At 45.0% G+C, this 24,491-nt stretch overlaps 1 protein-coding gene and 1 non-coding gene across 2 annotated transcripts; one reads left to right on the forward strand and one right to left on the reverse strand.

Annotated features, from left to right (window-relative positions):
- Positions 1 to 19: 19 nt before the first annotated feature.
- Positions 20 to 24,072, forward strand: LOC141512026 (T-box transcription factor TBX4-like). Its single transcript, XM_074220948.1, has 6 exons — positions 20 to 206; positions 4,931 to 5,089; positions 7,268 to 7,362; positions 19,532 to 19,651; positions 22,377 to 22,524; positions 23,977 to 24,072. The coding sequence occupies exons 2-6, from the start codon at positions 4,934 to 4,936 to the stop codon at positions 24,070 to 24,072; spliced, it is 615 nt and encodes a 204-aa protein (XP_074077049.1). The 5' UTR covers positions 20 to 206; positions 4,931 to 4,933.
- Positions 8,703 to 8,809, reverse strand: LOC141515685 (U6 spliceosomal RNA). The gene has a single exon (XR_012476443.1). It is a non-coding gene; the product is annotated as a U6 spliceosomal RNA (small nuclear RNA).
- Positions 24,073 to 24,491: the final 419 nt, after the last annotated feature.

A 24,491-nucleotide genomic window follows, 5' to 3' on the forward strand; every position in this document is an offset into this window, starting at 1 on the left:
GGCCGGGCTCCAGAACTGGGATGTGTCGGCCCTGAGGGTGAGGCAGGAGGTTGGACACTGACCCAGTCGGCTCTGAACCCCCAAACTCTGTAGCCTCCATCCCCAGAACCCGTGAGTCTTCTCTTTCCCGGACCCCGGACCCCTAGGTCCCCCGGGCCGCAGGAGCCTCCGGATGCGGCAGCCCGGCTAGCCCGAGCCCAGCCAGGGTAAGTGTCTGCGGCCCAAGGGATTGGGACACTTAGGGAAGCCGAGGACTGGGGCCCATAGAGGAAAGAGTCCCGGCTCCTTCGAACCAGTTTGGGTTCTTCGTGAGGGGAGAGGAAATTCAGACTGAGAATAAAATTAAATCAGGGAACTGGGGATAGAAACCCGGGTCGATGACAGTAGGAGAGGAAAGGCATATGAGAAAAAAAATGCAAATAACGAAACAGTTTAGGAAAAGAGACAGGGTTGAACCACACTCCTTGGAGGTGTAATAACGGATATGAAACATGCCCCTCAGGCTCCAGAGAAAACAGTAAAGAAAAGTCTAGGGTTCAAATAGTGAGTAAAAATATAGTTATTTCTCCTCCAAAGAAAGAGGGGGAACGAATTATATAACAAGGGACCAACAAAAATCAAAACTTTTAAAAAGACAGTACCGTAAGAGCACAATTAGCCACTACTTGTCCAAGCTTTGATAGCAATTTAAATGGGACTTCCCAAACTCGAGAACTTTTCCATCTCCATCTGGGTTCCCAGACCCTCTGAGAGTTGTGAGGTTCTGAACATAGGTACAATTTTGAGAGTGATTGGAAATCTGCAACTCACAAGGTGACAGTAGCCTAAATAAGCCAAGTCGATGCCTACTGCTCTTTATAACTATTTTAATAACATTATAAATTATCCTAAATTAACTACAGCTAGCGAGGCAACGTGACTGATAGCAGCCCAGGTACTAAGAGCAACATTATTCATTACTGAAGAAATAACTAGAAGGTGGATTGTGGAGACATTGACAAAGAACAGCGAAGCAGTAGCGACAGAGTTGAAAATGTAAAGTACCAGAAATTATCGACCTGGTATTATAATAATAATGATGAGAGGGAAAAGAAACATTAAGGACCCGGGGAGAATGTTTTAGATATCAAATTGCTGGAGATAACCAGTATAGCAAAGCCCTGGGCATGACAAGCAAAACACAAAAAATAAAATTAAAAATCTTATACCCCCAAATGGGACTCGATTGAAAAAGATTGAACCGAGACAAATAGCACCTAAAGATTTTTTAAAAAAGGAAAACAGTAAAATGTTAGGTAAATCCATCGACTAAACTAGAGAAGGACAGTCACAGAGCGAACGGGTAGGGGGGGAAAGATGAATAATGCTATAGATCTGAAATTGTGTGAATAGCAATAATTAGGGCAACGAGAGAAATCTACTAATTGCAGTAACCCAAACAATTACGGGTCTTCTAAAATAGCAGGAGGGGGGGTGTCTTTATGTAACAGGGTCCATACCCCAAAATGACAAGAATTGTATTATAATATTCTCAAGGAAAGTGTGGACTAAGAAGAATTTTATTTATTAGGAAGGGGAGCAAATGTTATCAATAACCAAATTATGGAAGAACTGCAATGCTTATGACTCCACAAAGATTGTTGGTTTTTTTTTAAGAAAGAAGGAAAAAAAGAAAAAAGAAAGTAGGAAAGGAAGAAGGGGGAAAGAAAGGAAAGGAGAGAGAGAATAAGTAATAGAAAGAAAGAGAAATAAGGGAGTTCAAAGAGAGAACTTGGGAGCAGATAACGGGAATTAAAAACCGCAGAAATTGCAGGAATTGTTTCGGATTTCCCCACCCTAAACCAGCACACTCGCAGCTGGATGACTGCTGCCAGCTTGTCCCAGGCTAGGAGACTCTTGCCTAAGTTACCGCCTTGCAAAGGTGAGAGAACTGACGGAAATGGATGTTGGGATGCTGCGGAGGGAAGGTCACCTGCAAGTCCGCCGGAACAGCCGCAGCTTCGACAGCAAGACCAGGAAAGCAAAAGAGTCTACAAGCCGGGAGAAATCGAACACAAACCGGGCAGAGGGGAATCCCAGGCTTTAAGGAGCCGGGAAAGGCTCGCGGACGGCGGCAACCCAAGGTTCGCCAGTGGCCACTGTGAGCGCAATAACAGCGCGAAGGGCTGGGATGGAGCGCTTGGGACCTGAGTCCCATCAAGACTGCAGAACCGCTGGGATGGCCGGCCACGGGCCACAGGCGACTCTTCCAGACTTCTGGCTCGTCTAGGCGTGATCTTTGACAGATTGCACCCCCACCTCCCACCCCCTCAATGCCCGGAGTTGTGAAGACTGGGAGGCTCAGAGGTTCCCGTCAGCCAGAGTACCTGGTTAAACAGCCACACTAGTCCTGAGGCGGGGCGGCTTCCCAAGTGGAATGGACCCGCTATCTGCTCTCTCCACCTTTTACCTCCCAGCCTCCTTGCCTTAGTCTGGAAGTGAGTCTTCTCTGGGCTCAGCCCTGAACTGTTCTGGCTACTTGGCCTCCAAGCGGGAAAGGCAGCAACGGGGGCCGAGGCTGATGCTTACTAGGGGGAAGATGCGGAGAAAGGCCGAGAAGGGGCTGCTCCTAGGGACGCAAGATCCGATCCGGGAGGTCGGTACCTAAAGACCCAGAGGAAGGCCTGAGCCTGGTCGGAGCCCTTGGGCTCTCAATGAGGGAAGTTGTCCCCTCTCTGCAAAGCTTGCCGGGAGAGAGCTGGATTGGGGTTCCTCGGGAGTCAGGGGGCAACCTGGCTTTGTACACCTCTCAGGGTGTCTGGGGCTGATTGTGTTTTGGAGAAGGGGTGTTTGGATTTTCTTCCCTGCATGTTAACAGTCTGGGACCCCGGGGATTGTACGATCGAGCCTCTGCGGACGGAGCGCAGCCTTTGGCCTTTTCTGGAGTTTCCTTTCGGTGCCCCGGCTGAGGTCATCCCGCTGCCTCTCCGCTGTCTAGAGGTAGGCTAGGCTTACTGGAATCCACTGAGGCCCTGGGCCCTTCCTCGCTGATTTCTGTCAGTCACAGAACTCCCAAGCAAGGAGAGGGGCAGCTGCTGAGTAAGGGCACCAGGGCCTCGCACTCTGGCTTGGCCCTAGAGTAGCCGGGCCTGTGGGAGAGAAGTCGGGGCAGCAGAATAGGAAGGCCTCTGGCCAACCCAGGTTACTGAATGCAGAAGGGGAAATGAGTGCTTTTTAAATTTTTCAAAATTTAATTATTTTAATTGCAAGATTGAGACAAGCCAAAAGGCAGGGGCGTCGGGGAGACCTCCAAAAGTCTAGGACATTCCTCTGTTTCCCGTATCTCCAAGCATCATTTCTCTATAGTCTGTGTCTAAGTGTCTGTCTGTGGGTCTGTCTGTCTGTCAGCGCTTATCTTTATGGGTTTTTCCCAGCCCCTGGCCTCGGCAGACTTTTATCTCTTCGGTTGCACTTGGCTTGTTTATACTGGGAAGGCCCAGGAGGTGCGGGGCGGGGGGGGGGGGCGGGGAGCCGCCCCAGGCAAAGAGAACTGGAGAACCGGGAGGAGGAGATGAGATGCTTAGCGGTGGGGGGAGGGCAAGGAAGAAATCAAAAGAGGAGAATGAAGGGAAGAAACAGAGGACAACAGAGAAGATAAAGAGGGGCAAGATTAGAGAACAGAAAAAGATGGAAGAACCGAGTCAAGAACAGAATAAAAACGAACAAGTCAAAGATTAGTCCGGTTGTTGGAGAGATTTCTTTAGCCCATCGGAATTGGAGGGATAAGGGTGGGTGAGGAAGGCAGGGATATTCACAGATGGGGAAGTTAGGATGAACCTAATACCCCCTAGGTAATTTAGTCCGTGGGAGTCAGAATGGTGGAAGCACTGCTGCTTTAAGACAGAAAAATGGGTTTCATATACCTATGACCCTGGGTTATTGTTTTTCTCAGAATGGTCCAGTCCCCAGTCATTTTAATGAGGCGGAATATTCATATCCCGTAGCTGTGTAGTGGTAATGTGTATGCAGGGATTCTGAATGCTTGGACACAGAAATCTGGCTCAGATTAAATTAAAATTAAAACTATTTTAAATTAAGTGTATTGTGAAGGGAACTGGGGAGGTAGTAGAAGGAGGTGTTCCTAAAATATCAAGTTCTTTTCAAATCACTCAGTTACTGGGAGAAACCTCCATCTCCACAGTCCAAGCAAAAGGCTGGACAGACTTTTAACTAGGTCATTCAAGTCAAATTATTGGGTGCTGTTTGGTTGAGACCAAGGGTATGAAAGGCTTTTATCTGAGACTGGGTAGTGGAGGTCCAATTTATTCCTGTCTGCTAAAGCTGTCTGTCAAGTGGTTGGTTGTGGTGTTTTACTGGAAAATGAAATAGTTTTCTGATTTCTGTCTGCAAAGTGAACCTTTCTTTCAATTTCTTTAGTCATCTCTCTCCAATCTTGAGGATTTGTCTTTGACTTGAGTTGCCTCTCTTTGCCATCCTCCCTCTCATTTCAGGCCAGTACCCTCAGGATTTGGGAGTCAGAGAAATCAGGATTGCAGAGGTAGCCCCTGCCTCAGTTTGGGGCAGGATTGCAACTGAAAAGTGATAGAAGAGGATGAAGCTGGGTACCAGAGATGAAACTAGGGCTGGAGCAGGAGAAAGATAAAGGCATATAGGGATGGATTGAGCTAAGAGCTGATCAAAGAGAGAGATAAAGCGGGAGATGTAGGCACCCAGATGGTGAACAGAGAGTGCATGTACACAGATCCAGGGTGAGGTAGGACAGGAAAAGCGGGGACTCTAGGTAGAGTACTGCCCCAGAAGCTAGAAGTCCACACTGCAGGTGTTACCAGGCTTCTATACCACCAGTACCAGGTCATCAATCTTTGACACAGGATCGCTTGCTGTGACGAAAACTCACATCCTACTCTATATGTCTGTATATGTCCCACAGGAGATGCTTCAAGACAAGGGTCTTTCTGAGAGTGAAGAGGGCTTCCGAGCCCCAGCCCCTGCACATGGCGATCAGGCCTCAGCTCCGGAGCCAGCTTTGGGAGGACAGGGCCTTACTGGAACTCCCCTCAGCAGCCCCCAGGGCCAAGATGCTGAGCAGGTAGGAACTGGGGACTTAACTGAGATGGGCTGCTGGGATTTATGGGAAACTGGGCAAGGGTCCCCCAGAGTTTCTGCCCAGAGGCTTCTGTGTGTGTCTCTCTGGGAGAGTTCCTGAGACAAGGAGGACCTGGAATTAGTCTCTCTGTAGATAGGACCTTCCCATAACTCAGTCAAAAGACAAGCGCCCTTCCCCACACACACCCAGGGCTGATCTGCGTTGGGTGCCCCATCTCCCCCCAAATCCGGGTTCCAAACAGAGCGGGGCCCTTCTCTCCCGAGATGCCCATAAAAGTGAAGAATTTACTGTCCCAGACCCAGATGGCCGGGCTTTTAAATGTTTCTTCCCCCCACCCCCAAAGTGTCCCTGGGCCCCTTGCCTGGCGGGGCACTAGCTCTATCGGTTGGGTCTGGTTTGCTTTGTAACTGGCTTTTATGGGCAGCCCAGGCCCGGGGGCTGTTTGCAATTCTTCCCCCGGGGCTTTGGGATGCTGGTGGTGGGGAGTGGCCATTAGTAGTGCCCACTCCCTTTCCCTTTTTGTTGGTATATAATTCGTCCCCTCCAGCGGGATTCGTGCTTAGGCATCGATGCAGGAGCCTGGAGAATTCTGCAGATGAAACACTTGAAAGGCTGGCCAAATTTTGTCAGATGGGGTCCCGCCATATTGACCCAGATTCCCAGATCTTCGGGAACTTTTTCGATTTCTCGGGCTATCCAGGCCCGGAGACTAGAGGCCAGGGATGAGGCGGAAGTCTGTGCCCTCTTGGTTTTCCACCCCTTCACTTCCTTCATCCCCGCCACCGCCCACTTGGGTTTCAGCTCCAACTAGCCGGGAAAATGGGGTGAGGACCGCGGGTCGAGGAAGCGGTCTCTGAGCGAGGAGCACCAGCCCAGGTCCAGGCTCCCTGGTCTGGGAGCAGAGGAAAGTGCAAGCTTGGGGAGCAGAGGACCAGAGAGGAGTTGGGGGGGCGGGGGCTTCAGGCGTAGTGGCCCCGCAGAAGACTCGCTCTTGGCCTGAATTTCGAATCTCACAGACATTCGAATTTCAAAGCGCGTAGACAGTGGAATTTCGGATCCCCCAAGACATTTGGATTTCGAATCCCCCAGATATTCCAAATCCGAATTTCCAATTGAGTCGGATCTCGATGGGCTCCTCTCCTGGAGGTTCAGGGCCAAAGGAGCTCGCCAGCCCCACGAGCATTTTGTGTCCCCCGTTCCCCCTCTTCTATTTCCTGGGTAACCCGACGTGTTGTTAGTGGGGGGGGGGAATCCAGCTGTTAGACCGGATAAATTCAGCAATTTAATTTCGCCAGGATACGGAATATCTTTGGGCCATTACCGCGCTAAAAAGGGCCAAACTCGGAGAAAACCTTGAGTTTTCCTTTCTGCAGGGCCGGGATCACCTGCGCCACACTTTCGAACTAGCCCTAGGTAGGCTAGCGAGACGGGTGGGACAGCTTCCCCCTTTTATCCCCAGCCCTTCTCAGACACCCTCATGGGGTTCGAAAATTCTTTAAATATGTTTATTTGTGTGCACACAGGTACATATTACAATGCAGATATGAAAAGGGAGAAATATTAATTTCCTAAAGTGACTCTTCCATTTATTATTCTTTTTTTTAAATCTGAAAGTGGGATAATTAATCAAGGGAATGGGTTCCCGGGAGCCAGGCTACCTGCTCCGAAATTCTGTGCATGCATTCGACTCAGCCCCAGCTCGGAGGCTTCGTGGGCGCGGGGCCGGAGCCAACAGTCTGCTGGGAGCAGAGATGCGCTTTGAGAGGGCCGAAGGGAGACCAGAGTCATTGGGGATCCCATAGAATGGAACAAGGAGCCTGGGGGAAGTCGCCGCATATCCCCATCCCGGGAACAGGGACGAGTCACCTCTGGTTCCTCCCACTCTTCCCCCATACATTGTTTTGGTGACCTGGGTCTCGCCCCACCCCCACCCCATCTACCTTTGTCGGATTCTTGAGTTTCAAATCCCCCCTCCAGCTGGGTGCCTCTCAGCCTCTCAGACCCATTCCCTATCCAGGAGGCCAAACTAAAAATAGGAATTTTGATTAGCTCAGAAAAGTGGAGGCCCCTTCTCCCCTCAGGAATCAACGGCTTTCCTAGGGGAGGGAGCCCAGAACAGGGGCTCTGTGTGATGGCTTGTCCTCTCCCCACTTCCCCCAGACAATCGAGAATATCAAGGTGACTCTGCACGAGAAGGAACTCTGGAAGAAATTTCACGAAGCGGGGACCGAGATGATTATTACCAAAGCCGGCAGGTCAGTTTTTGTGGAAGTGTTCTTTGGAGGTCTGGAGGGTAAGGCTGGGAGCGTTAGTCTTATGGAGGGAGGGGTCCGCTCTGGGAGGCCGCACTTTCCTCCCCCGCAGGGCCCTGGGCTAGCTTGGCCCTGGACTGAGCCCCCAAACTGGAACTATATGCCCAAGCTTTAACCATCTTAACCTTCTTATCTCCATTCCACATCCCTTCCCCCTCCTCCCCAGCCCCCCGACGCCCGCCAGGGATTAAACTGTAACAACTCAGGGCCGTATAGACGCCAACTGTCTAGATCCCAGCCCTTCTAGGAAAAACTTTGTGCCTTCCTGCGAATTGGACATCCTACAGTCTGAGACAGACGAAACTATGCAAATAGCATGCAAATATCGTCCAGGACTTTTGGGCCTCTAGTTCTGGAGTTCTTTCGTCTCAACCTCAACATCTCCCACCAGCTGCTGTAGACGCAGCATGGCGAAGAAGAGAGGAGGACTCTGATTTTCTTCTGCCCCCACTCCTCTCCCCCACCCTAGCTCTCCTCAGGGATAGGCTAGCGGCTCCAGGTTCTCTGCATTTAAAGGAGATGCTTCGAGGCAGAAGGAAGGGAACCCGGGATACGCCTGAATTGGTCCAGTGTAGGCGGGGCAGGAGGGGAGAGACCCTGGGACCTGTCTCCGCTCTGGTTTGTTTTTGTCAGGGTGCAGGTGCCGGGGAAGGGGGACAGACGGACAGTGAAGGCAGCAGGCAGGTTAAGCAAGGGCGCCATGCTTTTCTCAGTGAAGGAACCCTTTTTTTCCCAACCTACTTATGAGAGGCTTAGGGGCTGCCCTAAGGGTGTTCCTCTCCTTCTCCTCCTCCTTGGGGCAAAGGCGCCGATGGGATGTGGGTGTGTGGGTAGGGGATGAGGTAGGGGCCAAGCAGCTCTCGGGGTGGCTGCCAGAAGGGTGATTTATAAAGTGGAAACATCTTTAAAATGCGATGGTGTCTGTGGGAGAGAACGGGGATGAGGGGGGAGAGATGGAGGGTGAGACAGCCAGGGAGATAGGGGGAGAGACACTCAGACTGCGTGTGCAGGACCCAAATGAAGGGGTGAGGGGAGCAATAGATTCGATGAATTAGATTTGGGTGTGCAAATCTGAAAACACTGCAGACCTCCCATACTTCCTTCTCTCCAATAGCAGGGTTTTTTGGAAACGATTTCTTTGCCTGGCAATTCCAACTCCCCCACTTTAAATGGAGGCATGGGTAGTAGGTAGTATTAGCAATGTAGGTTACTATAGCAGAGCTTAACTCCTTTTTCTTCTCTTTTATTAAAATATCTTCCCTAGTTTTGTAAAAATGTTTTCCCTAACTACATTTCGCATCACAAATTTGCATATCATCCTTGAGCAGGGGCCGTGCTCGTCTTCTCTGTATCCTTCCAAATTTTGTATATGTGCTGCCGCAGCAAGCACTGTGCAACTGATTTCAGAAATAATTCAGCAAAACAATTCCAAATCTTCACATCTCAAATGATATTATGCGTGTGTAAATCTCTTTGCAAGTGTACTTTATCGATAGGAGTTATTTAGTGCTGAGGTGAGAGTGTTTTCTCTTCAGGGGGAGTCAGACCCAGTTCCTTCCTCCTAATCTATCTCATTATTAGTCTTAATTTTCCTCTTTATTTTAGCCTGGGTGATGATGGACAGAAGTGGTTGTCCTCCTCTGACTCCCCTCTTCCCAACCCCAACAACACTCTCTCTCTCTCTCTCTCTCTCTCTCTCTCTCTCTCTCTCTCTCTCTCTCTCTCTCTCTCAATATCGAGGTCAACCTCAAATGCTTCGTCTGAGGAAATCTGGTGTTTCATTTCTTGAGGGACTTTCTGTAGGGACACAACGAGTTACCTTTCTGGGGTGGGAAAAGAGGAGTTTTTTTAATGTTGTGCCATGGCCTTGCAGAGCCTTTTCCCAAATTGCACTCTGTTTCATTTCAGGGATGGGGCTTTGGGGACAGGGAAGGAAGAGAGAAATAAAAGGTTCAAGTTCAGAATTGCCCATTTTTGGGCGAGCAGCCATAAGTGACATTTTCATGGTAAAATTGCTTGAGAAAGGATGAAACATTCTCTGCATCTCTGGGTAGCAGGTAAAATTCCAGATATCTTAATTTCAAGGAAGAAAGATTCTTGTGGTCTTCACAGGTGTTTGCTCCATCTACCAGTAGCCCCAGGGCTCAGAGAGTGGAGACCTTCCAGCTTTAGGCAGATGTTGGTGAGTGAGCCTGGCAGTAGTTCAGAGATGAGCAGCTGAGAATAATAACAATAGTAAATAGTGGTTGTGATGATAAAAATTTTCCTTCTTGCTGATGGGTTGAAGAAGGGGGTTGGGGGGGGAGCCCTTCCTTTCCCAATAGAAAGTTATCTATGCTGTAAATCTTCTCATTAAAAAAAAGTCATTTAACTGGCCTCACTTCCTCTTCATTGTGCTCCCCATTAGCTCCTGTTTCCCAGAGAAGACGCTCACCTCCCTCATTCTAGTTCTTCTTCACTCCCTCTTCTCATCTTCCCCTACCTGCAGCCCTCTCAAGATAGTAACTCAAATTTGTTTAGAGCTTTGCAAATTCTCTCCGAATGAGATAAAACCCCCATGTTTTATTATTATTTTTTAAAAATATACCAATCATTTTCTCTTTAGTCCAACTCCTAAACCTTTCTCCTAACAAAGAAAAACATTTAAGAAAAACTGACACAGCAACCTTCTCTGACTCTGTATACCAAGTAATTTAGTCCTACTGAGAGGTAAAGGAGGTTCCTTGTTGATTATCCAGGCCCTAGTTGGTTCAGTACAATTTATCACTTAGACAATTTCTTATAGTTGTTAGTGTTTATATTATTGTAGTTATTGCATACATATCATTCTCTTGGTTCTACTGTTTTCACTAAACATTAATTCAATCAAATCTTCCTGTGTTTCTCTGAATTATTCAAATCCATGTTTCTTATCAGTGTAGTAATATTCCATTACATTCATATTGAATAATTTGTTTAGCCATTCCTGAAAGTTAGGTGTCTATTTTGTTTCTGTTTTTTTTCTATTTTATTTTTGAGAGTTCATTTTAAATCTGCAAACCCCCCCTTTTTTAAAATCAGAATCATGGTCTTTTATCACACAAAAGTTTTCTATTTTTTCCAGCAAGAAATATCAGGAGCCTTCTGGTTTGCAAAATCTTTTTGTGCCATCCTTGCCTGTCTTGAATAACCACCTAGGAAGGATAAATAATGGTCCCTGTCTATAGTAAAAGCAGAGTAGAGAGTTTATATAAATACGTTTAAAAGAATTTTTTAAAAAGGCATGCCTTTTTTTTTTTTGCCCAAATCACTTGAGTGTGATGGCCCAATTCAATAGATTGGGCAGTAGACAGCCTTCTTTGCCTGTGCAGGCAGTGGTACATGACACTAAAAAGCATTCTGAAATATAAAGGGTCATAATCATAATAACTCCTATTTTTCTGAGGCAGGAGCTTTTAACCTGAGAGCTCCAGATTTGTTTTGTTTTGTTTGTTTGTTTTAATATATTGATAGCTTTCACTATAATTGGTTTCCTTTTTAATCTTATATATTTTCATATATGCATTTAAAAACATGATTCTGAGAGATCCATAAGCTTCCCCAGTTTGACAAACCTCTCTCCTGAAGGTTAACAACCTGTATTCTAGGGTCTTAAAGATGGCAAAGTGATTTTCTCAAATATTCATTAGAAATAGGTAGTGCAAGTCTTATTCTTCCCAATTCATGGATGAATAAGTGGATTTCCAGTGGAGGTGAAAAGAATTTCCCTTGGTCACACAGCCAAGAATTGGGACGGGGGCTCAAGTCTAGTATCCTAAAAGTCCCTTCTCTAGAAGGGGAAAATGAATGAAGTTTCTGTCTTCCCTGGAGGAGGCAAAGGTTGCAGGAGACAGATGTGCCGACAAGGTGAGCTGGAACATCTTACTAACCTGGATCCTTTTTTAGTTCCCTTTTCCTTATAGTGGGAGAGTAGAGGGGCCCTTTCCTATTTCATTCTTTTGGAGGTTTCATAAATCTATTTTTCTCACTCTGGCTGTTTTGACAATAATCTCTCTGATAAAAGTTGAAGTCACAGCATAAGCTGTCCAGGGCCAGGTTTGAAATCGGGCAGGAACCATCCCAGGCAGGTGTAGAAGGGATAAAATGATAATCTCAGGAAGACAAAACAAACCCAAGCCAGCTCCCCTTCCCTGCTCTTGGGAGAAGCAGATGACTCTGATTTGGGGAGGAGACATCCTCTCACACATACACCCAATTTCCCCGCAGCCCTCTTTTCCCTGATACTGGCCCGCCCTTCTTTCTACCCACCCTCTTCACCATCCCTCCTTACTCCCCTCTTATCCTCCTCCCCCTCCTCTCTCCCCACGCGGTTCCTTTCTCCCCCCCCCCCCCAAGCAGAGTGTGTGTGTGTGTGTGTGAGAAACAGCATTTTCTTCCAAACTCAGATAAAAGTGAGCTTCACAAAAATTTAAATATAAACGTCCCCAAATGAAAATTTCCTAACTGCCTGACCTCCCTGTCCTGGGGTCCTGGCTCTGCCACCAGATAAATCTTCGGTCTCCCATCCCCATAGTCTGAGTTCAATGTTGCTTGCGTTAGTGACAGTGAATTTGTGGCTGAAAAATGAACTACCGATGAGAACTCCCGTTGAACCTGCATTGTTTGTTATTCCGAGGCCTGGCTCTGGCTCAGACTAATCCTCTACTTCAAAGCTTCCTGCCCTTTCTCTGTATACACAGCGTCAGGGCCCAGTGGCGTGGGTGATAAGAGAAATCAGGGCTTGGACAAACTGGGAAAGTGGGACCCGGAGAGACAGCGCTTTGATCTCCGGTAAAGTATTTTCTGAAAGCCCGAGTCTATCTGAAGGAAATACCATTACACCAAAAGGTGGGGGAGCTAAGAGAACCAGCTGACTCTCCTTGCAACTCCTCACCCCCCACCCGGTCCCACCATCTAGTCCGCACGCCCTTTCGCTTAATGACCATGGGGAGAGGGGCTTATTTCCTTTAAACGATTTCAAGGAATCAGGGAGCATTTTTCTCAGGGGGGAAAAATGGAACCAGATCGTGGGATCTTGGCAGTTGTTTTTAGATACGATAGTAGTTGTCATTCTGCCCTACTCAATGCCTGTCCAACCATCTTCAACCCTGCCCTCTCTAGCCCTTCGGATCTCACCTTATATAGTCGGACTCCTAGCAATTATCACAGTCGGAAGGGAAAAGGAAAGGCATGGTTTTGTCCTGGACCCTAGACTCTTTCCCATGAATTTTTGTCACTTGTTTGCTGTATAACTTTAGCCAAGTGGCTTCACATTTTTTGCCCCAGTTTCCTCATCTGTAAAATAAGGGGGACCATAGTAACGGTGGTGCTTATCTCATGGTGTTTTGAGGCTGAAATGAAATCATGTCTATTTGTGAAATGCCCGCAAACTTTGAAATGTTATTTAAATGTAACTTCACCTTACGCGTAAGCTCACCTACTCCAAACCCCAACCCGTATGGTTTCTTTCAGCTTCTGGCATCCCAGGCGCTGGTTGTTTTCACAGCTGAGTTATTCCTGAAAGAAAAGGTTTAAAATGAAAAGTTTGGTGGTTACTGGGGTCCCCTTGGGCACTTATGTTGGGGATGTTAGCTGGCAGAATGAAGAGAAAGAAGAATCAGGGAGGTTCTGGGAGATTCTGATAGGCATAGAGGGAAATGAATTTATCAATAATAGGTTATTATACAAGGTCAATGAAAAGTGAGCACAAGTTTTTATCCCGGGGTTCATGGACGGAGCCTAGAGATTTTGGGGGTGGGCGGGAAAAGTATACCTTTATTTTGACTCACCTGAAATTTCACATTTCCTTCAACTTTAAAGTAAAAAAAAAAAAAAATCCGAGAAGGGATCTGTTTCACCAGACTTCCAAAGGGGTTACTATTATAAAAAGGGTGAAGAAATCCTGTCTTAGACACGTTTTTTTTTCCTTTTCTCTTCATTCTTCCTCTCTGACTTTTCCTCCCTCATTTCCCTCCTTCTTTCCTGTCTCTTTCTGTCTTGTTTTTTTTTTCTTTCTCTATCTCTCTCACTCTTTCTCTCAGCAGATAGGAGCTATATAAGATGATCTCTGAAGTTCCTTACCACTGGAGGATTCTGTGCTTTTCTTTTTTTCTTTTTGCAAGGCAATGAGATTAAGTGACAAGGTCACTCAACTAGGTAATTATTAAGTGAGATCGAATTTGAACTCAGATCCTCCTGACTTAGGGGTCGATGCTCTATCCACGGTGCAGCCTAGCTGCCCCCAGATTCTATGCTTTTTTAAATCCTCCAGAATGGTCATGTTATCATCTTTCTCCCCAATTCTTGCTTGAGGGATGCCAAGAAAATCTACCCTTCTTGCCCCCTGGCTTACAAAGCGATCTTTTCTATTTGCAGCTTTGAAATGTATTGCTCAAATGCACATCGAAGCTCTTCTTCCTCTCTGCCCCTGCCACTGAGGCCTTGAGTAAGCTTATTTTAGCAGGTCATTCTAAAATCATTTGTGAACATGAAATAGATAAAGGCCCCTGTGCACGTCAGCGCAACTCACTCATCTTAGGAGCCTGTTTGGTGATCAGAGAGGAGAGCCCAGCTTTCATCTCCTCCCTGAGCCTGGGTTAGATTGTTTATGCTCCTGCCTGGTCAGTTTTGGTGATGGTGCAGAGGGAAACACTCCATCTGCCCAGATGGAAGGGGGCTTGGGAAAGAGGAGGAGCTTTTCCTTGAGACTGAGTCCATTGGAGAGAAAATCCCATTACTTTTCTTCCTGTTAGAACAGCTGCTGAGTAATTTAACCTTTCTTTTCCTCCCCCTGAGACAGACAGTTTCCTGTTCATCACCTCTTGGACTGAAAAATTAAGGTATATCTCATAAGACATAGATAATAGTAGCACTTTGGAGGAAGAAGTTCACTCATGATCTTTGGGCCTCACAGGAGTACTGTGAAACAGGTAGCATGAAGAGTATTATTATTATTCCCATCTGACAGCTTAGAAAACTGAGGCTTAGAGTAAGTTTGGTAGAAAGAGTGGAGGAAAACCCAGGCCTTTCCATTAATTCTCTGTTCTCTATCATCTTTAAATGCCTTCCTCAGCATAATCAAGACTGCCCAGAAAATATACCTCTCAGTGACTAGCTCTCTCCAATATATTGGCCAGAAAGGAATTGTAGAATCTAGCTTCCAGTTGTTTAGTCAGTTTTTAGTTGTTTCTAGCTCTTTGAGACCCCTTTTGGGGATTTTTCTTGGCAACGATATGGGAGTGTTTTGCTATTTCCTCTCCAGTTTATTTTACAGATGAGGAAACTGAGTTTAAAAGCTTCCCAGAAATTCATGTTCTTAACTTTGGAGAATTGGGAAGTCTCTGGAATGGTCTGAACCTCATTTTTCTTGTCTCTGGCTCCAACTAAGGTATTCTCTCCCTACTGAGGTGGTTTCCTCACTGTACTTAATCAAGGAGAACAAAGCAATTAATTTAACTTGATACTGGGACTGGGAATGGTGGGAAAGAAATGGAAATCAGTAGACAAGGTATTTGGATTAAATGGAAATAAGATCCTTTACACCTGTAATTAGCTGTCCTTCAGTGGTAGGAAGTCATTAGATTATTCTAGATTATTGAATTTTAAAGTTGAGAGAGTCTAAACTCTTAATTGCATAGATGTGGAAACTGAGGTTCAGAAAAAAATGAGATTTGTCTAAGACCAAGTAAGACTATTCAATATAATTTCTTCCTGGGAAGATTGAAAGAGACAAACAGCGAAAGAGAAAGAGAGGGACAGAGAGAGCCAGAGAGGAAGGAAGAAGGGAGAAAGAGAGGGAAGAGAAAAAAAGAAAAAAATTATTCAAGACAGGGGTTTTTAACCTTTTTTTTTGATAGGGACCCTTTAGGAATCTGTTGAAACTTATAGATTCCTTCTGTAGCTTCCCAAAGTAGAGTGATTTGTTAAAATCAAATAAATTTTGGGGTTCAAACTGAGGTCTTCCAAGTTCAGTAAACCTTATTAACCATCATGTTTCTCACATTTTGACTGGCATTTAAGATATCTTTAATTCTTCATTTCTAGGAAACCTCCTCTAAGTTACATACCCTACCCGGAATAAAAGTTGAGTCTGACAAGAGACTTAGAGGCAGGCATGCACCGGAATTCTACCCCCTTTCAACAATACCATTTCTCCATCTCAGGCAGAGCAAGAATAAGAGAATACCTGCAAGAGGGTTTGTCTGACTTAGTTACCAAACCTAGATGAATGTTTTAGGAGTCTAAAAGCAATTCTTCCCCACAGAGATCCCATCACTGGTATCTATCTGTCTATCAGGAGTCACATTCATTCCTCAATTTCAAAAAAAAAAGTTGGCAAAAGATGGAGGAGGATGATTGTGATCCTGACTGTACTCCTGGGAATGATTCTTTCTGTCATTTTTTTCTTATTTTTATTTTATTTTTCCCTGGATACAATGCAAAAACAAGTTTTAGCATTCATTTTCAAAACCTTGACTTCTGAATTCTCTCCCTCCACCTAAAATCCCTCTCCCATCCCCACCCCCCTCCACTGAAAAAGCAAGTAATTCGATATAAGTTAAAAATGTGCAGTGATGCAAAACATTTCCATAACAGTCATGCCATAAAAGAAAAACACAAAGTCCCCATCCCCAAAATAATAAACCTCAAGAAAAATAAAGTTAAAAAAGTATGCTTCAATCTGTATTCAGACACTATCAGCTCTCTCTCTCTCTGGGGATGAATAACATTCTCTATCATAAGTCCTTCAGATTTGTCTTGGGTCACAGCACTGCTGAGAAAAGCTAAATCATGGGAAGGACACTTTCTTCTTAAGTTCCCCTTCTTCTTTTGCCTCCCTTCCACATAGATGTGTGATGAAATATAGAGTTGTTTCCCTGATTTGGTTTGTACCAGGAAAATAAGAAATCTGTTTGTATTGTCGAAGCACTGTGTGCTAACCCCCCCCCCCCCCCAGCTCCCAACTCCACTCCCGTTTCACCCTCACATTACATGAATATGACTTTTTAGATCCCTCATCAGCTTCCTTTATTCCTCCTTCTCCCAGATGTTCCAGAAGGGACACCATCAAGACTCCCCCACTAAGCCCTGGCTAATGCTGGTATAGGAAGAGGGGAATTGAGGTAGTCGGGAAGAGGCCAGGAACGCTTTCATTCTCTGAGCCCCAGAGTCCAGCAACACCTCTCAGGGGCTGTTATCAGTCAAGAATTTCATGTGTATACGTTATCATCCTGTGACTCCATGTATTTATTGAAGGGGCCCTAGTCACAGGACACTCTGAAGGCAGACACATCCAGCACTGGTACACTGGTCAGGCTGGAGCCCCAGCTCTTTAAATGCCTTTTAAAAAGCACTTAGTGAAGTCAGCCTGGATGCTTTAGCAGCTGAGATGAGGTGTAGCAAGAACGGGAGGGAGGAAGGGACCTTGACAGATGTTGGTGCCGGCCTTTTCCAAAGTGTACCTTAAGGTTGGCTCATTTCCTTCAACAAACCCATTCCACAGGCCTTGCAGCATATCTTTCCAGATCATTCCAACCCCCCCCACTTAGCAAAAGATGCTAAAGAATGCAGAAAACCTTGCCATTACCCCTCCCCTCCCTTTCCTTTTTTGTCTTCTTTCTGTTCCAGAAGTAGGAGCAAGTCCTGGGTTGACTATGGAAGGTACTATGTTTGTACAGGTGACTATTATTGGGGAACTGGAAAACTAAAGAGGGAAGGGGTGACTTCCCCCCAACCCAATTCAGGGTTTGAATGTTCAGTAACTCAGTGCAAACCTCCCTTTGTACCCCCACCTCACTGCTGCTGCCCAGACTGATTATGTGGGAAACATCTGGAATGTGTGCAGGACATTGGCGCAGGGGGCTGGGGCCTAACACAGATGGATCTGACCCCATTTACATTTTTCCCCAAGTGTATACACAAAATGGTGGCCCCAAAGGTAAGAAAATTCATTCTTTTCTTCAGAGAATGGGTGCAGCTGCCCCCTCCATTCAGCTGCCTTGTCCCTTCAATTTCCCTCCTCCAACTTCAGTTTCATATTCCTCCAACCCCTTTTCCTAGAACACCAGAGGAGGAGCTCAGAGCAGAAGGCAACTCCAGATTCCCAGATGTGCAGGGGTGTGTCTGAACTTGAAGCAAGGGTAGACATTAGGGATGACCCAACACACTCCCTCTCATTCTGGGCATGGGAATAAAGGGGTGGGGCTGAGAGCCTATGACTGTTAAAATGCTTTTGATTGACATCTGGGACAAATTCTGAGATGACATTTTCGAGGTGCCTAGGCTTGCAATTGGAATTTTGTCTTTCTTCTCTCTCCACATCCATCGAAGCTCACTTATTCTGTCTATACTGGAAACAGCTCTGGTTGCCATATCCATGGCAAGATTATTTCTCCCCTGTCCAGTTTTCTCTCTAGCTCTTCTGTGTTGTTTTTGGAAGTCCAGGTAGTTGGATATACCAAAGTCAACAGCCTTAGTTGCTCCAGGAAGCAGGTGGTTCTTTTTGTTCCTCGATAGCAAAGTGTGTGTGTGTGTGTGTGTGTGTGTGTGTGTGTGTGTGTGTGTGTGTGTGTTTGTGTGTGTGTGCCCCTGGCCCTGGGTAGGACACTGAAGACAAGAAGCAGCAGAAGAATGAAAGGCAAGATGCCTTTTCATGATTCAAAGAAGGAAATCGGTCCTCTGGAGCTCAGGGTGTCAGTTATATAATAACAATGTCCTGATCCCCCATATCCATGCAGCTTCTGTCTACATTAGCTTCCAACAATGATTCCAGTTCCTCTTTCACCCCAAGGAACTTAGAGTGGAGATGGAGGAGTAGGGGAAGAAGTGGCCCAAACCATTCAATCTAGTCCACTGTCAGTGCTTTTAACATCATTTGTGGCAAGTTACAAGTCTTGGACAGACTTTCCCTGATGACCCCTTTCTTCAAACTCCTGTCAGTAAGGTTACTTTCCTTGTATTTCCATCTTAAGGGAAGGTATATCCATTTTCATGTTGGTCTTAACAAAACATAACTATTAATATTAATCTACTTAAATACATACATATACATATGTAAATATTCTCTATCATCTATTTACCATCCATCCATCATCTATCCACCCATCCATCCATTCATCCATCTCTCTCTCTCTCTCTCTCTCTCTCTCTCTCTCTCTCTCTCTCTCCCTCTCTCTCATCTCTGTATCTATGGAAGCCTGAAATAGAGGCTAGAGAAGACCAGCCTCATCATATACTGCCGGTGAGATCTTGGCAATCAATCAATCTCTTCATGCTTGGACAACTCATTAAGACTATAAGTTGTTGAGGTCTGAATTGATGGAGTGAATTTCTTCACCCAGGAATTCTTCATCCCAACAAAATCACAGGTCCAGGCTGTGTATTTATGTGTGTGATTTCATGAGAAGTAACATGGCATAAGGGATCCCAAAATAGCTAGGTGGCGAAGTGGATAGAGGGCTCAACCTAGAATTTGAAGTACAAAATTTGAATCTTGCTTCTGACATATATACAACCAAGGGCAAGTCATAGAATCTCTCCTTGCCTCTGGCAACCCTCCCAATGGTAATATCCATTTTTCACTGATTTAAATGTTTGGAGGAAATTGGTGTGGGCTTGGACCCTTGTGTGTGTGTGTGTTTAATATATCATGAAATTAAATGAAATTTTAAAAATATTGAGTTGTCTGAAGACACAAAGATCAGTATAGTCTAAGAATAAATGAGCACAAAGCTCAGCTCTAAACCTTTCCCTCAGGTTGGCAGAAGGCAAGGTCATTTGCCCCATTCCACCCCTCCAGAAGTCCTTCAGAAATCAGAGAAGCCCCAGACCTGAAAACTTGGCATATAACTTCCCTTCCCTCAGAGTCCTGAACACTGTGCTTCTCTAGCATTTGGCTATTTTCAGCTGTGACTCTAGGAGGTGGGCAAGCAAGTGGTCTTGGGGCATCATGTAAGCATGCCTTCCTCAAAGATCTCCCAGTCTTTTTCTCCCCTTCTAATTTTATTCTCTCTAGAGGTCTGCAAGCATCATCATCATCTTCCGTTCCCTACTCTCTACCTGCCTTCTCACATGTCTCCCTTTGACTTTTTCCTAGGAGAATGTTCCCCAGCTACAAAGTGAAGGTCACAGGGATGAACCCCAAGACCAAGTACATTTTGCTGATTGACATCGTCCCAGCAGATGATCATCGATATAAATTCTGTGATAACAAATGGTAAGAGGCCAGAAACCCTCTCCGTATTACACAATCCTAATCCCAGTTGTGTTATCAGTTCTTTGAACAGATTGGGATTGAGTGAACTTCTGACTATTCTGACTGAATCACTCAGTCCTTTGCTCCTTCTTCCCATTCCTTACTCTTAACCTCTTTACTCCTTGTCTGTCCCTGTTCACCAGAGATGGGGAGGGAGAGGTAGGGTAAGTTCAACTCTATCCTTTTGGCTACTCTGGGAAAAGACCAAGGCTTAGAATGGGGTTGGGGATGCTATTTAGACTAGCAGTAGATTTCCCCACAATCAGATACAATCCAGGGCTAAGTGAAAGGCTAAGTTCTTGAAGGGTGGGAGAGGCTTGGGAAGGAAAGGAAAGCCAGGGATAGGACAGAAGATACTGACACCAGTTACCAGTATAGAAGGATGGAAATGACTTTCATTGGGAAATCTAATTTACAACTGACACATACTGATTTTTTACTCAATCTTTATTTCCTCATGCCCTTTTTTATTTCCCAAAACAAAGCAAAATCCACCTGTGTGGGAAAGTCTAACTTTTAGATCTGCTCCTTTACTCTGACTCAATTTTCCCACCTATGAGTCTAGGAATGTATATGTTTGTGGTATGCTAGATTATGAGCTTAAAAGAATCTTTAAGGTAATGGAGATAGGAGGTCATAAACCTAGAGGTGTCAGGATTGGAGGTCAGAGGTTAACTAGTTGAATTCTGAATTTTATAATCAAAGAAAATGGAGACTAGAGAGGCTATGGCTTTCCTTAGGTCAGATAAATAGTAAATTGTAAATGTGGGATTCAGATGTCTCCAAATTTGGGGCTCTTTGCAACATCTTCATTTTTCCCTTCATGCAATACCTTCATATTCAGAGGAAACTGAGATTCAGAAAGAGGTAAGGGCTCGTCCAAAGTAAGAGTCACAGCAGAAGTTAACCCAGGTCCTCTGACTTCAATCACTTAAACATGAAGTGACATCACAAGCTACTAAGTTCAACCTCTTTATTTTATGGGGTAGGTAGGTGGTATGGTGGATAGAGTGCTGGATATGGAGTGGGGAAGACACTTCTTTCTGAGTTCAAATCTGACCTTAGACATTTACTAGCTGTGTGACCCTGGGCAAGTCACTTTACCATATTTGCCTCAGTTTCCTCATCTGTCAAATGATCTAGAAAAGAAAATGGCAAACTACTTCAATATCTTTGCCAAAAACCCCAACAAGCTCATTGGGGTCATAAAAAATCTGCCATGACTGAAAACTGACTAACAGCTCCATTTTACAAATGAGAAAAACTGAGGGCAATTGTGGAATATTTTTAAATTGTCACTAGCTCACTCAACCAGGATGAGAGGGGGTCTCTGACCAAGTGGCTAGTAAAGAATTGTGACTTCAATGTAAAGACTCTTTGGATAAAGTATATTGGGAAGGAAGGCTGAATCTGCAATGGCTTCTCATCCAGATGTATGATCTAACACCTCCTATGTCTCTCTGGGCTCAAAGCAAAGTCAGCAGCCTCTTTTCTCCAGGTCATACCTCATTTATTCCATTCACTTTCTTGACTGGTTCCATAGAAAAAGTTGTTTTTATCTAGTTCTACAGCCTGAGACTGAGGGAATTCCCAGTAGGATTTGCCAAGGAAATAAATTGAATTTTTGAAGTGTCTGTGTGTGTGTGTGTGTGTGTGTGTGTGAATATGCTTGTCTGTGCATACATGCATATCAAATTGAATCAACAAGTCAAGTCAATGAGCATTTATTAGACACCTACTATATATTAGGCACTGTGCTCAATATGGGGATAAAACAAAAAAGCTTGGTGCCTGCCCTCTAGGGAGCTCACAGTTTAATGGGGAAAAACAAAAATGTACAGACATAAATGTGTGTGTGTGTGTGTGTGTGTGTGTGTGTGTGTGTGTGTGTCTGAGAATGGGAGAGTGGATGAGAGCAAGAAGTGAAGGACTCTCTAGTGAGAGAAGATAGGACTGGTAGTAGTGAAGGTAGGGGAAGTATTTTTCTTTCTGTTCTCAATAAGCATATGATATTCCAACAAAGAAGAAAGCAGATAGTATCACTTTTTACTTCTGGAACCTTGGGAAACTTACTTAACTTCTCTGAACCTCAGTTTCCTCTTCTGTAAAAGATGAGCTGATCTCTGAGGCCTTTCCAGCATTGTCATCTTATAATCAGATGATTCTGAGTTAATTCTTGGAGCTGGATTTAGGCTTAAGTGTTGAGCACTGACCAGCTTGGAGAACAAGTCTCTGGAAACTTCTCTCCCTCCCCTGCAATTTTATAATCTGTATTATCCCTAGCTTTAGGGCATCAGTAATAATCATGTGTGTCAGTGCAGGAAACCAATCCCACAGACCTCCTCTTCTCCCTACTTTGGAGGGAAAAACGTGTAGTGATTTTATAGGAAGAGCTAAAACCTTGAACATCACCTCCTCTGTTAAGATGAATGTCTGAGAATCAGCTCATAAACCTACTTCATTAGATTGTGAACTCTTCGAGGCCAGAGAATAACTTTTTCCTTTCTTTGTCTCTCCTCTCCCTCCCCTGCATTCAGTATGGTTCCTGAGACAAAAATTAATAAATATTTGTTGACTGACTGATTCTGTTCAAGGTGGGTTAAGAGAAGGGTCCCCTCTGGGGTTCCCTGGCATTCAATAGTTTTCAGGTAGGGGATCCCTAATGTGGGGACTGCTGTGTTGGCAGGATGGTGGCAGGAAAGGCAGAGCCTGCGATGCCAGGAAGACTGTACGTGCATCCAGACTCTCCAGCTACGGGGGCACACTGGATGCGGCAGCTGGTCTCCTTCCAGAAGCTGAAACTGACCAACAACCACCTGGACCCTTTTGGGCATGTAAGAGCAGGGTCCCTCCCTGGCTGGTGGCAAGTTAACTATCTGGGCCCTGGGAGTAGGGGTGGGAGCTCATTGGGCTGGGCATCAGCATGCCATTCTCTAGATTTTTATTCTCTAAGTTTCATTGTTAAGGAAGATTGTATCATTTTTTTTTCTTGCATTCATTTTCTTGAAAGGTAAATTATACATCTAACAAACAAGATTGAGGATTTGATGGAGCACCAACCAGAGTTTGTCATGGAAAAAAAATCATTTTAGAGGGAGGGGGGAGAGAGAGAGAGAGAGAGAGAGAGAGAGAGAGAGAGAGAGAGAGAGAGAGAGAGAGAGAGGTTTCACTAGATGTCTTTTTAAAGTTAACTTTGTTGTGAGATCCCAAGAAGTCATTGAACCATTCAGTGACTCAGTTTCCCCATTTTCAAAATGGGGGAGAATATTTTCTTTCTCCATTTCAGAGGGCTTTAGAAAGCAACAAAGTATTGCTCAAATTCGGTGTTTAATTTTTCTGATGCTTAACCTTCTTTCAAAAAATTTTATTTAAATTGATCTCTTTTGTTTTTCTATTGACTTCATTTCCAAACATATCCCTTCTCCCCATCCAACCTGGTAAATCACTCCTCATAACAAAGACTAGAAAGAAAAAAAAGTGTAGCAAAACCAACCAATGCATTACAATATATACAATATGTCATATGTCCAGCACCTTCACCCCACCCCTCCCTTAGTTTGGAAAGAAGAGAGGGAGATGCATTTTTCTCAATTTTTCTCTTGAGTTTGGTCACTAAAATTATGATTTTGTCTTATTGTTCTATTTATATAGTTGTATCATATCTATTGTTTTCTAACTTATGGTTATTTTACTTTGTATCAGTTCATAGAAGTCTTCCTATGTGTCACTGTAGTCTGTGTAATCATCATTTTTTATGGTGTTGGGATGTTCCTTCACATTCAGGAACCACAATTTCTTTAACCTTTCCCCATAAGTAAGTGAGCATTTGCTTTACTTCTTGTTTTTTATTAGCACAAAAAAGTGTCACTATGAGTGTTTTGGTGTATATAAGAACTTTCTGTCTTTGATCTTCAGAGTATACGTGGCTTATGCTTCATATGGATTCTTTGAGCCAGATTTCATCATGAAAACAGTTCTTGTGCTTTCCCCTCTTTCCCCATGCCCCCAGCCAGGGAATTCAGACTCACTAGGTCAGTTAGACATTGCCAAATATAACTGGATAAGTCATTCTGTATTATTATTGGGAAAAATCAGGTAATAGAGGTGCCCAAGCCAGAGGGAGTGATTTTTGGATTATCCACCAGTTAGGATTTTCTGCACTACTATTCTCCTATACTTTTGATGATAATCAAGAGTAGACTGTAGTCTGAAAATGGATTATAGGGCATGGGAGTAGGGAAGGGGAGGAGATCTCATGCCTCTGGTTGAGTGCCTGTTATTTCCAGGGCCCTGGGTTCTGTGGGGTGGAGCTCTTTGGCCCCAAAGATTGCTGCCTCTGGGCCCCCTTCAATCCAGAGACCCGCCCCTCACAGGTTGCATAAGCTCATTATTTTCCAATCTGGCTCTGGCAGGCCCATTAAAAAAAAGAGCATTTTATTTGGAAAATCTTAATTCATGTGTATTGCAGATGTAGGCCTGGGGAGTGCTCGATTATCTGCCACAGCTCGGAGGGCCCCTGGTCTGTCCTGGCAGTTTTGCGGTTATTGAGTATAGAGGATCTAATTGTATCTGCTATGCACATCCTATACTGACAGGCACAAACCTGGTGTGGTACTGCTGCTGCAGTGTGTGTGGAAGGGGAATGGGATGGGGGGGAGATTGGGGGAGAAGAGAGAATAACAATGCAGGTGTGCCTTGCCGTATACAACAGATGTGTTCCTGGAACGTTGCATATAAGCCAAATTGTTATATATCTCGAATTTCCCCACAAGAGACATTGGAGAGGCTTTATCTTAATTTC

Source organism: Macrotis lagotis, chromosome 2 (assembly GCF_037893015.1).
Source record: "Macrotis lagotis isolate mMagLag1 chromosome 2, bilby.v1.9.chrom.fasta, whole genome shotgun sequence".
NCBI classification, from domain to species: Eukaryota; Metazoa; Chordata; class Mammalia; order Peramelemorphia; family Peramelidae; genus Macrotis; species Macrotis lagotis.